At 31.0% G+C, this 15039-nt stretch overlaps 1 protein-coding gene across 1 annotated transcript; it reads right to left on the reverse strand.

The window, feature by feature from the left end:
- Positions 1-5179: 5179 nt before the first annotated feature.
- Positions 5180-6485, reverse strand: LOC109162982 (chaperone protein dnaJ 8, chloroplastic-like). The gene is made up of 3 exons (XM_019311690.1): positions 5965-6485; positions 5766-5834; positions 5180-5474 (listed from the first exon to the last, which is right to left on the reverse strand). The coding sequence occupies exons 1-3, from the start codon at positions 6184-6186 to the stop codon at positions 5331-5333; spliced, it is 435 nt and encodes a 144-aa protein (XP_019167235.1). The 5' UTR covers positions 6187-6485; the 3' UTR covers positions 5180-5330.
- Between the last annotated feature and the right edge of the window lie 8554 nt (positions 6486-15039).

A 15039-nucleotide genomic window follows, 5' to 3' on the forward strand; every position in this document is an offset into this window, starting at 1 on the left:
TATGGCACCCGAAGGCTAGGATGGAGTTGGTCACTATCGAGACCAGATACTATCTCATCAAGATTATGAGTATGCCAAGTTTGGAGGGCCCTGAAGGGTATTTGATCATTACCTAATTTTAAAAGAATGGGTTCCAAATTTTGACCCATTTACGAACACCACATAAAGTGTGCTCATGTGGGTGAGGTTTCCTTGCTTGCCGGTAGAGTATTACGATTATAACTTTCTCGTGAAGGTCGGGGAGAAGGTTGCGCTCCCCATAATGATCAATACAGCCACTAACTTGGTCTCAAGGGAAAATTTTGTTAGGGATTGCATAGAGGTAGATATTACTAAACCCCTCCTATCCAAATTTATGCTTCGTGGGAAGATTAGGGGAGTTGTTTATGAAGGCTTCCACTTATAGGCCAAGCCATGCCATAAGTCCTACTGGGAAGTAAGCATAGTGCAACGCTAAAATATATCAATTGGTATTAGAGTTGAGGTCACAGGTACGAATCGATCCAAATGGGTTGGGCATAGGTCGAGCCATGTCTAGTCCCGAGGCAGGGTGGGGGGTGCTGGATTGTTGGGGGTCCATCGGGTTGACCCCGAGTTCAGCCTATTAATTGGTTACTACCTTTTAGGTCACTAATAACAATAAAATAATTAATTGCAACGATTTTAGTTGTCACTAGAACAATATTTTGTAATAACATATTTGGTCACAAATTATACATTTATTGTGACAACTATCGTTATCACTCAAATACTACTTGTAGTGAAAGTAAATATTGTCACAAAGTAGTGAGTAATTGTGACAACTTTTCAAAAGTCGTCACTACTACAATAGTGACGGAGGATATACTGACGACAGGTGACGACTTCAAAAAATGGTCACTAATTTCAATAGTGACCAAAATTGATAGTTTCAGTGACAACTTCTATTGTCACTAAATGTGAAATTTCTTGTACTGTGGATGTCCGAAGATCTTCCTCGCGAAGGAAGAAAATGTGAGGTTCAGAATCAAATGGAGACATACGCTGATAGTCAAGGTGTTAAGTGGAAGTGTCAGATGTACTTACCTCCTCAAGCGATCGACTCACGGCTATATGGCACCCGGAGGCTAGGATGGAGTTGGTCACTATCGAGACCAAATACTATCTCATCAAGATTATGAGTATGCTAAGTTTGGAGGGCCCTCTGAATAGTATTTGATCATTACCCATTTATGAACACCACATAAAGTGTGCCCGTGTGGATGGGGTTTCCTTGCTTGCCAGTAGAGTATTACGATTATAACTTTCTCGTGAAGGTTAGGGAGAAGGTTGCGCACCCATAATGATCGATAAAGCCACTAACTTGGTCTCAAGGGAAAAGTTTGCTAGAGATTGCATGGAGGTGGATATTACTAAACCCCTCCTATCCAAATTTATGCTTCGCGGAAAGATTAGGGGAGTTGTTTACGAAGGCTTCCACGGCAAATTATGCTGTGCATCCGTATGCACCATGCATGGTGCATACGGATGCAAAAACGACGTCGTTTTAATAAAACGCGCGTCTCCCCTTAAAAAAAAAAATCAGGTTCGATTCCCAGCAACAACATATGAACTAAAATTCCATAATCGATGAACTATAATTCCATAATCGATGGACTATAATTCCATAATCTAATCTATGAACTAAAAATTCCAGAATGAATGAACTAAAATTCCATAATCTATAAACTAAAATTTCAGAATCGATGAACTACAATTCCATAATTGATGAACTATAATTCCATAATCAATGAACTATAATTTCATAATCTATGAACTAAAATTCCAGAATGAATGAACAATATAATGTTGTTGCTGGGAATCGAACCTGAATTTTTTTTAAAGGGGAAACGCGCGTTTTTTAATAAAACGACGTCGTTTTGGCATCCATATGCACCATGCATGGTGCATACGGATGCACAGCATAACTTCCACTTATAGGCCAAGCCATGCCATAGGTCCTATGAAGGGCCTAGCCTATTCACAAACACACTTGCTATTTTGGGAGCTCAACAGCAGACCGATGACTAGAAAGTGTTTAGCACTTGCCCTCCTGGAATAGAAGAGATTGTTTACAATGATGTTGTGCGGGTCACAAGTGCTCGTAACATGAGGGAAAATAACTAGTTATTTTTTTCTTCAAGATCCCCTATCTCCCTTCCCGTTTGATCAAAAAAAAAAAAAAAAAAAAAAGTACTTCATATAATTGAATATTTTACATTTCACAATTTTAATCAAATCTCTAATCAAGGCAAAGAGTAATAGAGTTTCGATGTGATGTGAGGGAGTGAGAGTTGCTAATTCATAATTGATAATTGAACTGATTGAAAATTCTAAATTTAATTATTTTTAATCGGTTCTGTTGATTATGACATCTTGATCATAAGAATTCAATAATTATTTTAGAGTTAATACCCAAAATCGTCATCGACTATAGTGGTTTTTCTCAATTTCGTCCTAAACGACTTTGGTGACTTAATATCGTCCCAGACTTTTGTGTTTCGCTCAATTTAGTCCCAGACTTTTGTGTTTTTGCTCAATTTAGTCCCTCATTTGTTATTTTGTCCATTTGGTGTTAAATAAATAGACAATTCAGTAATTTTAATATTGGCATCTCTTTACTCATAGACATGTGAACTGCGAAATCCCTTTTTTTTTTTTACGAATTACTCCTAAAACTGCGAATATAAAATTTGATTTGCAGGTCCGGGAGTAATTCTGGGTGTAATTCGTACAAGAAAGAAGAATTCCGCACTTCACAAGTTGAAAGTAAAGAGAGATCAATATTGACATTACTAAATTGTCCCTTTATTTAACACTAATTTGACGGAATAACAAATGGAGGACTAAATTGAGCGAAACACAAAAGTCTGGGACGATATTAGGTCACCAAAGTCGTTTAAGACGAAATTGAGAAAAACCACTATAGTCGAGGATGATTTTGGATATTAACTCAATTATTTTAGCATAGTGATATGTAACAATCAATTTTTAATGAATCAGTTATGAAATTTAAAAAAATTTAATTATTTTAATTTTCATCAATTTGTTAAAAATAATTTATTATTAATCAAAAGCCAATTGAAATTGACCACCTTAATTGTAGCTAAATTATAGGTGATTTATTATACTCGCTTTTGTGTTGGAACAACAAATTTAAAATAATATAGCAGTAAGAAATTACTGAAGTTGTTCCTTTAAATATATTTATTTATAGGGGAGCAAAAAATATGGCCAATTTATATCCTACACCACGGCGCGCGTTGCATTGTGCGTCCATATGCAAAACGACGTCGTTTCAATATTTTTTTTTTTTTGAAATTTCCAACCCCAATGTTTGGCAATTAATTTTTCTTTAAAAAAAAATTCATATTCAAAAATGTACATAATGTTATACTAGAATACACATAATTGTATACATGAATGTACATAATTATATAACAAAATATACATACTCTTTTTTAAAAGATAATACCCATAATCTAACATAATACATAATAAACATAAACTTTTAACATAATACACATCAACTCTTAACATAATACACAAAAATTTCCTGATTCGGATGTACATAATTATATAAAAAGAATGTATATAATTGTATAAAAAATGTACATAATTGTATGAACAAATATACATAATTACAGCAACTTTCTACCGCGCTTTCTAAAACGACGTCGTTTTGGGAGGCGCGCGGCGCACAATACTACGCGCGCCGTGGTGTAAGGTATAACGATTGAAAAATATGTGCATATTGTTGAATTCAAGTCATGTGGGCAATAAAAGAATACTATTGGGCCCAATAGTATTCTTTTACTTATTATTTTTTTTTTTGAGAAGAAAATTAAAGAATACTTAAGATAAGTTTTAAGGAAAGTGGGCTAAATAGTTATTAGCTGATAGTTGATAGCTGTTTAGATTAGTAAGTTTGATTAGTTAATATTATCAGTTAATTGTAAAAAAATATTTGATAAATTAGTTATTAATTGATATTGATTATTTTTAAATAATTGATTCAAAAAATTGATTAAAAAAAATTATTTTGAACAATTTTTAAACTATAACATCTTGTAGTAGTAAGTTATTATAAAAAAAAAAAAAACTTATTAACCAAACACATATATTGACTATTTAACTAAGTTAAATAGTTAATAATAGTCAAACAAATTAAATTGACTAATAAGTTAACTATGTTATCAAATAGTGTCATAATAGGTTTATTTTTTTTATTTTTAAAATTTGTAGAATGGCAAGTCATGGGAGCGTTATGCCATGGAACCGTGTTCACCATTCATGGTGAACACGGTTCCAACGGTGTTAGTACACCGTTATCTTCTTCTTTTTTTTTTTTTTTTAATTAATTGCGTGACTTTTCTTCTTCATTTTCACATTTTGCGGTTTCACTTTAATTTGAGGTGAACAATGATTTCGGACATTCATAAATTATGAATTCATGCCTGCACATTCACTTTGGAATCATGCCTACACATTCCCGTCCGAAATCACGGACATTCATAAATTATGAATCCATGCCTGCACATTCACTTTGGAACCATGCCTACACATTCACTTTGGAACTATGAGATTATGAATTTTCTGTTATAAGATTATGAATTTTCAGTTATGAGATTATGAATTTTCTGTTATGCGATTATGAATTTTCTGTTATGCGATTATGAATTTTCTGTTGTGAGATTATGAATTTTATGAAAATTCATAATCTCATAACAGAAAATTCATAATTTGATCAACGCGCGCCGTTAACTCCACATTCGCGATTTTTTTTTTTTTTTACTTAAAAACGACATCGTTTGACCTTGTATTCACCATTCTCGGTGAACACGTTTCCAGGGCATAATTTGCCCAAGTCATGTGGTTGAGATTATATTATTTGATTTCTATGTTTGTTGCATCAAAAAAAGAATCTTTAATAAAAATTTAAAATGGATCAAATTCATACGATCTGTACTTTCTATCTCTATATGTAGCCTTAAACCTTATAATATAAAATGTCGGCATCATTCAATTATATCTTAATGCTGACAACAAACTTAATCTATCATTTATTTAATTACTTACACCGAATTGTATTCTTAAAATCTGTCTACAATGTCAACAGAATAGATACAACGTAATTATATATTCATGAAATTCAAAACAGTTGTTGAAATCCAAATTCTTATTTCATTATGAAAACGATAATTATTTACAGGAGAATTATATACACAAAACCTCAACCACATCTTCAAACCAAGATTGGTGGGTTCCCATCATTCTTCTGGTATGAAGAAGATGAAGATTTACAGAGATGATCAGAAGTATGGGTTAACGTGGGACCAATCCCGCACTCCGGCCGCCTCATATCCCATCCACTCTTCCCACTCTTCACCGTCGTCCTCGTAGTACTCCTCCGCCGCCGGCGTCGCCGTTTCTCCTTTCAAATAGCTCATAATATTCTGCACAAAACCCACAATCTCATAAGCACAAAAAATGGTATGTCTGGTCAACTTCCAATCAAACCCACTAATAAGAATCAATTAATATGATTTTTTAGCTTTAATTTCAAGAAATTTTAGTTGCGTAAAAGCTACGGAGAAGATTGTGACGTTCCATCTCCTGAAATAGGGATGGTGAAAAGGACTTCAACCAATGATGGATTTACAGATGTTTAGCTCTTTAAGCAACTCAAGAGTCGTCCAGATTTGAGATTTATCAAAAAGAAAAGGGAGAGATGAATCGATACATACATCATAAGCTTCATAAATTTGGTGAAATTGAACGCCGCAATTACTTCCTCTGCAAACGTCTGGATGATACTGAATCAAATCAAACACACCAAAAAAAAAAAAAAACAAATCAATAAACCATAAAAAAAAAAAAAAAAAAAAAAAGTTTGCAGGAAATTAAACTCATGAAAGTTGAAGTTTTTATAATTTTGCAATATACCTTAAGAGCAAGTTGTCTGAAAGCTTTCTTGACCTCAGATTCAGAAGCCCCAGGGCGAAGCCTGAGAGTGGTATAAGGATCCGCCATGGAAGAAGGCGGGGAAGAAACGCAGAAAACTCTGGACCCATTCTTCCGATTCCCTCCCATCTTCTTCCCCGGATTCCTCAACCGGAGCGAGGCCGACCCGGAAACGCCACCCATCAATCCAAAAGCAGCCGCCATTTTTTCAGAGCTTCAAGGAGAGATTTGATTTCCTCAAGTATCTCGGCAATGAACGAATGCCCACAAGATTTTCTTGATATCTATAGCCTTCAAGGAACGCGAAATCGTGCTGGGTTTATAGAGATTGAAAAATGTAAATTTAAAAATTAAAGTGTGGGTTCAAAAGAGAAGAGTAAAGGTATAAAGGAGAGGATATGAATGAAAAAGGATGGGGTTCTGCTTCGATATATATAGAGAGAAAGATTGAAGGTTTGAAAAAGGTTATTCGTATGAGCATCTGCAGAAGTGTCGTGGTGTGGTTGGATGGTTTTCTTCTTCTTTTTTAGCTTTTGGGTTGGGGTTAGGGTGGGGGCGGGGTGGGGGTGGGGGTGACGTGTCTGACTGTTCTTATCCAATTTATTTTGTACACCGGACAAGAGGGTGGGCCAGGATTGTGGTCTTATCCGACTTTTAGCCATTGATTTGGTCTTACATTATTTGCCTATTTGGTATCATTAAAAAAAATAAAAAATTACAATGTAAGGTTTGATTAGCTGGAAAATATTTTAAAGGAAATAAAATTCAAATTTTATAGAAAATAAATTATTAGGAAAATAGATTTTATTTTTTAATTTATTAAAAAAATTATTGAGAATATGAATTTTATTGTTTAATTAGTTTTAACATGATAACGAATCTATCTACATCTCTACATTTACATCTACATACATACAATTCTAATAAGAGTCAATAATGTTAGGCCCTTAACTGGAAAAAAAAATGTTCATACTATTGTTTCTTAAAATGAATGGTTCATATTATTTTGATTTTAGTATTTTTCTAATGATTTTCTTTATTTACTCTCTATTATATTATTTTATTCCCTTAAATAACTTAAATTCCGTTAGTATAAATTTTAGTAACAGAATATTCCGTTAACTATTTATTATTTTTAACTTACTCATTAATTTCTATAAGAAATGTCTTAGGTTCGAACATCATCCCAATTAGAGTTGACATAATTGTTAAATATATACTACGAATATGTCAAAAAGTATTACAAAAATATATTAATATAAAATTTAACATAAACTTTGGTCAAATAATTAGTCCGACTAAATACATAACATTCAAAATTAAGCATCAAAGATTATAAATCAAGAACTTTAAAAATCATGTGATTTTTATGCATTAAAAAAAATTAGGTTAAGTTTTTCTTTTTCGGTTTAATTAATTTCTTTTGATTATTTAGATCAGAACAAAACTTAATATTTCAATTATACTTTTGCATTATTGGTATGATTTGGGTCGTTATGGTTTTAATATTTTTTATATGTATTTTTATAATGGTACAATTGTACATTACTTTATAAATATTATACTATTTTTTTTATTGGACAAAATTATTCTTACATTATTGTCAGACTTGCGCGACCTAACTACAAAGTTGTTGATCATAAATACAAGGCAAATTATGATGTGCATCCGTATGCACCATGCATGGTGCATACGGATGCAAAAACGACGTCGTTTTAATAAAACGCGCGTCACCCCTTAAAAAAAAAAATCATGTGCGATTCCCAGCAACAACATATGAACTAAAATTTCATAATCGATGAACTATAATTCCATAATCTAATCTATGAACCATGGTTGCAGTAGGCGCTAGGCGCTAGTCGGGCGCCCGGACAGCGCCTAGGCGGAATCTAGGCGGCGTTAGGCGGGCGCCAAAAAAATAGTGGTAGACTTGCAGTTTGACAATTTTAATGAGGTTGTTTTCAACATTTAATCAAATAACACATCCAAATAAATGAATTAATGATAATTCATAAGTCATAACATCAAAACAATAGTTTTCAAATAAAAAAAAAACATTAAAACAATATTAAAAATATGGAATACTCAAATACTTCAATCATCCAAAGATTCAAAGTATCAAACTAGTCTACGAGTGTATATATGTCATATTATATATATGTATGCGCGTGCGCGCGCACACACACACACACTTCATGCATGGTGCATACGGATGCACAACATAATGATTGCCCCTCACAAATTATGCCATGCAACCGTGTGCACCATGCAGTTGCAAAAACGGCATCGTTTTTTATTAAAAACGATGCGTCCGACTTTAAAATAAAAAATCAATTTCAATTGTCGTTAACGACATTATGTTATGCATAATTTGAACTATATATCCAGAATGAATGAACTATATAGTTCAAATTATGCACAACATAATGCCGTTAACAGCAATCGAAACTGATTTTTTTAAGTCGACGTCGTTTTTGAAACTGTGTGCATCATGCATGGTGCACACGGTTGCACAGCATAACGCTTTATTACAAAGGACGTGGCCTATTCTACCCTTACTTACAAAATGGATCATAGTCTATGGTATAATGATTCTATTTTATCTGTAATCTTTTAAATAAGACAACTTTAATCAAATTTGATGAGCTTCCATGTAAGGCAATTATTATCTCAATAGCGGAATACAAATTAGTATAAACTTTATCCGTCCAATAGTTTCATTGTATATTATTCATTTATGGAACTAAAATTATTATTTTGGCATCCAGGCAAAAACTTAAAAGTGAAGACACCAACAATTGAAAGAATAACAAGTGTTTGGTTGGATGTAGTTGTAATTTTTTATAACATCATTTCTTGATATTTTAAATTACGATGTTTGGTTGGATCGTTAGAGGGGATTGTAATAATTCCAATAAATTGTGATTTCTTTTATTTGAGGAATTGCAATTCATACATTTTCTCATGGGAATTCTAATTTGGTGTCATTTTGGAAAGGGAAAAACATAATGACAAAATTACCCATGATTGTTGTTGTTATTGTTGTTGTTGTTGTTATTATTATTATTGTTATTGTTGTTGTTGTTATTGTTATTGCTATTGTTACTGTTACTGTTACTGTTACTATTACTATTACTATTAGTATTATTATTACTATTACTACAACATAAGGCATTTTAGTGTTTACATCACTTTTTTCATTCTCATTCCAAATAATTATATTCTTCCTTATCAAACCATGTAAATTGAATTCATACTTTATTGCACCTTATTTTTTTTCCCACCAAATTAGAATTTATTTATTTCCTAATTCCGTCCTCCCAATTCCCAAACTAACGCCCAGTAAGCTCATTATATTATAAACTAGTTTTTTACGCGCATTGCGCGATTGAGATAATGCCCAATGTTTTTTTAAATAAGTATTTTAAAGTATATCAAGACAAGATTATATTGAAATTGTTCATGCATAGATAATTGAATGTTGAATTTACGTATTTAAATTGGTAATTCTAAGTTTACAAATGCTAGATAATATAGTCAAGATTGATTATAATTGTCAATAAAATAATTGTATGAGTATGGTTGAAACCAAATACGGGACATAAGGGAGAGCAAGTAAAAATTAAAGCATAAAATATTAAATATATACTAATATTGTTTGAGGAGATTCCGGCAGTGAGCTTTGTAGTTAGAGTTCTATTAAGACGTACTTTAATATTAGAATTGAATTAATGTTGTAGTTATAATTCTATAATTAGACTTTAATATTATAATTAGACTAATGGTAAATTAACGGTACTTAATGAAAAAGTTAACGGATCGAATAATCATATAATTAAGGATAAATTATGAAATCTCAAGGAAAAATTAAAATCTGAACTATTCATTTGATTTAATAATTTGACGGTCATTTTTTCTACCCAATGTTTATAATTAAATAAACATTTGAAAGTATATCAATGCAAGATTATATATGAGAAGTTCAACATAAGTAATTTAATGTCTAATTTGTTTATTTAAATATGTAATTCATAGTATATGAATACAATGTAATATAGGAGATTCATTATAATTGTTACTAAACTTTTTTTAAATAGTAACCAAGTATTTTTGTTGCAAAGGGTTCTAATATTTTAATGAATGCACATATATACAAGATCAAGGAATGAATCAACGGTATCAATCCTTTAGGTGTTTTGCTCAGTGTTCATTTAGTTCAACCATTATTGTTGAATACATTATTATGGATAAAGAAATACCTAATTTAAGGAATTTAGATGTAGTAAAATTTAAATTTTTTATAATTATAATGTAACCCAAAGATATCGGACGATTGATAAATATGATGTAACCCAAAGATCAAAATGCTAAAGAAAGTGTTTTGGTTATTCAACAGTTTGAAGCAACAATTTGTTCCAAACCACTGAAAATACAAACGTTGAAATTTACAATATTTTCAATTAGCGTCTTTGAGAATGATTTTTTCAAAACACATATATATATTTTTTAAAATTATTATTAAAACAATTATTATTATTATTATTATTATTATTATTATTATTATTATTATTATTATTATTATGCCCTTATGTCATTTTAAATGTTAATTTAAACAATTAATTTTTTTAAATATCTTTTCACCAACCGTTGATATAATTCGCCGGTCAAATCCGCTAATATAATCTGCTAACGCTAACCGCTAACTGCTGATTGTCAAACAATGACATTGCGAGGTAGTTTCTCACTTCAATTTGTTGTGTGATTTGAATACTCTCTTTGTCAACAAATTTCTCAAGTAGTTAATATAATTGACTTTATTAATTTAATTTTTTAAAATTTTTTCATGGTATTAATAAAATACTTGGTAAATAAATATGTAGCATTATTTTGTATTATAACTTTTATATTTAATTAAAAAATAATGCACAAAAAAAATGATAATAGACAATATAGTGAATATAATCAATTGATGAATTTGAATGTAAAGAATTTTTACATTGGAGAGAAATAAAGACAATATAACTAATAAAATGATTTCTCTTAATTAATTTATTGATAATGAATAATCTTTTTTAATAAAGACATTGTAGGGACAATGTAGCGAATATAATTCATTGATGAATTTGAATTTTGAATATAAAGAATTTTTATATTGGAGAAAAATAAAGACAATATAATTAATGAAATTATTTATCTTATTTAATTTATTGATAATGAATAATTTTTTTTTTGAATAAAGACATTGTAAACACATAATTCTAAATTAAAGAAATGTATATGTATTATTTTTTGTTGTAGCTACTAAATTATTATTTAATTTAATAAGAGTAAAATAGAGTACTAATTATGCCAACTTTGATTGGGATGTGGTTCGAACCTAAGACCTTTCTTATCTTATTGAAATCAATGTGTAAGTTAACGGTGAACTAACAGAAATTAACAGAAAAGATAATATTTAACAAAAATGTTAACGGATAATCATATTCATTAAGGATAAATTAGAAAATTTAAAGGAAAAATTAAAATCTGATCAATCTGAGCCATTCATTTAATTAAAAAATTTGACCGTCATTTTTTTTACCCATTATAAGCGTTATTAGTATAGTAGATTTAACATTATATAATAAAGTTGATCATTTTTCTACCCATTATAAGCGTTATTAGTATAGTAGATTTAACATTATATAATAAGGTTGATCATAATTGAAAAGAAATTACATTGTAGTATCTGTTCATATACTTTCTCAACCTACTGAAACACGCCTCCACTAAGGCTTGAACTCATAACCTTTCAAATGAAAATTCAACCCAAGTACCATTAGACCACATAGTCTTGGAAGCTTTAGTTAAGCTGATTTACAAGTCAAATTGTTACAATTTTTAATGCAAAAAGTTTTTTTTTTTTTTAATATTGAGTGAAATTTACAATTATTACTTAAAAATATTTATGGAAAATATACTCTACTCATGTGTAATGAAAAAGATTTTTTACTACAAAATGGTGATATTTACATGATTTATATTATAATAAAAATAAACTGATATATACACACCACACAAGCACAAACAAAAAAAAAAATACAAAAATAAGCAGGGTACTACTGTAATTTGGTGGTTTTTTTTTTTTTTTTTTTTGAATGCTACTGACTTTATTACATTGTAGTATCTGTTCAAATATATTTTCTCAACCTAATGAAACACAAAGAGTTAACAATGTCTCTACTGAAACTCGATCTCATGATCTTCAACAACGTCTTTACTGAGGTTCGATTTCATGACCTCCTACATAAAAGAAATTATTACATGATATCTAAATACAAGATGCTTGACACTTTGGTGGTAAATTATACAACAATCTTTTATCTGATGCAGAATTGGCCACGTGTATATGTCAGATGCCACTATCGTTGATGGTTCCGATTGAATGATTACAATTTAAATATTATTACTCTCAATATAATATGTTGTGGTGAGTGCAAGACAGCGAACGTGCGGTATTATCATTGGAAATTATACTGAGAGTAACATCAAAAGTTTAAACTTGTAAATAGTGTGTTACGTTAAAAGAGTTATATTATAATTTTTTTTTTTTGAAATAAAAATTGCTGTAAATTTTATGAACATAATATGAGTTAACTTTGAATTAATAATACTATAGTGAAAATATTAGAAGTATAATAAGTCTCACGAAATTTAGCTTAATACTTCAATGATCACTCTAAAAGTTTTGTTTTATTGACAGAGTAAAAGTTTGATTCCTATTGAAGATATGGGGGGATTGACGAAGACTCAAAACTTAAAAAATTGATGAAAACTCCTTGTGCTAGGGGTGCCCAAGGTTCGATTCTGGCTTGGAACTGTCGCAAACTAATTGGAATTGGAACCGGAACTTTATTTGGACAATTTTGAACCAGCGGTTCCAATTATAACCGTCAGTTCTAACTGGACTCTCGTCTCCCTCTCTTTTTTTTTTTTTTTAAATTTTTTTTTTTTTTTTAATTTTTGTTTGTTAGTTTAATATATATAATTTAATATCACTGCCAAAGCCGTGAAACACGGCTTTGGCAGTTTGAAAAAGCACTATTTTCTTTTTAATTTCACGGTTTGGAACCAAAATTTCGTGAACCTTAATCGGAACCTTATGGAAGTTTCAGTTTCGATTTGGTTAGCACAATGTTGGTTCAAATCGAACCGTGATCACCCTTATTTGTGCATAGAGTCTGCAGATAGAAATAAAAATTAAGAATTAATTGAGTGACTCTCAATTTATCTCCGTCAACATTTTTAAGGAGGAATTTTGAGGACTTAAAAAATTAAGAATCATATGTATAAGCCATGTAACTTGTGATTTAATGACATTTGATACCATTTTAAATAAATGTTATAAATTTGAATCTTATTTTAAATAAGAATATTGATATAATTATGTTGAACATATACAATAAATAGACAAGGGAGAACACCTCCCTGCAAATCTCACATTGGCAATGTGACATGACAAGAGAGAGAAAATCATTTTTTATTTGTTTTATGCTTATGTTTATTCACACTGGAGAGAGAGTTGGCTAATTAGCAATAGAAGAGAGAATTTGTAAATGAGAAAAAGCTTGCAAAACTGCTGAAAAGGATGGGCACTGCACAACTTTTGATTTCTTTTCTAAATATTTCTTTTCATATTATTTTATTATTATATTTGTAAATAATATGAAAGTGGGTTCATTTTTAAAATTGATAGAAATGTAGAATAAATAGTAAAATATTTACAAAATTGATGATATAAAAGTGGAAGAGATTTGGTGGGATAATTTTATTTTTATCCTAAGTTAATGGAAAATTGGAAATTGTGGTAAAGACTAAAGAGGTATGGAGGATGAGGTGGCGCCAGGTCAGGTGAAGGTCACGAGACGCGGGCAGTAAAAGCGTCAAAGCTGGGTTCTGAATGTGGATAGACTTTAGATCTGTGCAGTTTTCAATGAAGACAACACCGTTGGATAAGCAATTAACCCACGTGTCAAACATGCACTGCTCCAATCTCCATACGCACTACGCGGCTTCTCGCTGCCTATGCCTATACGGCTATACCCAAACATTTATTACCAATTCACCCTTCCCACACCATTGAAAATGCACCTCACTCAAAATTGGATAACACATGTGTATGGATGACAATGCTCAGAAATGACTATATATATATATATATATATATATATATATATATATATATATATATATATATATATTTTTTTTTTTTTTTTTTTTTTGAAAAAATTTCAATTTTGATCATATGATTATATGAGTTTTGTTAATTTCAACACCAAATTTTTAAAAGGTTGTCAATTTAGTACCTTAACTATGTAATTTCTATCAATTTTAGTTACTCCGATCAAATTGTCGGCGAAATTTCGTCGGAAAATTTTAACAGTTAAAATAATAAGGGTATTTTACTCATTTCTCATCTCTTCTTCTCCGGTGATTTTTTTTTTCCCGGCGGAGAACACCATCATCGCGATCCGGGCCGCCCCGACCCGCGTCAACACCCCGAGGCTCAACGTCGACGATGTTCACGCAAAACAGCCTCATTTGCTTAGCAGCAGCCTTGCCTTGGACCACCGGCACCAACTCGTACAACATTGCTCAGGTGCGCTCTCTGCGACGCCGTTTTCTCCGCTTCAAACCCTTCCAGAACCACTACAAACACAGAGATACATACCTGCGGGGTCATGGTTGAGGGCAATGTTGGAAAAAAAGAATTCGCCAGAGAAGAAGGAAGATATGTGAAATGACTAAAATATCCTTATTATTTTAACTGTTATAATTTTCCGGCGAAATTTGACCGGCAATTTGACAGGAGTGACTAAAATTGATAAAAATTGCATAGTCAAGATACAAAATTGACACTTTTGAAAGTTAAGCGCTGAAATTAACAAAGCCCCTATAGTCATATGACCAAAATTGAAATTTTCTCTATTTTTTTTCACTTATCTCCACTCTCAACTTGTATTAGTTGAATTTTTCTAAAACATATCCCCGCTCTATAGGATAGGTGTCATTACGAAT

This window comes from Ipomoea nil, unplaced genomic scaffold, assembly GCF_001879475.1.
Source record: "Ipomoea nil cultivar Tokyo-kokei standard unplaced genomic scaffold, Asagao_1.1 scaffold2975, whole genome shotgun sequence".
Taxonomy (NCBI): domain Eukaryota; kingdom Viridiplantae; phylum Streptophyta; class Magnoliopsida; order Solanales; family Convolvulaceae; genus Ipomoea; species Ipomoea nil.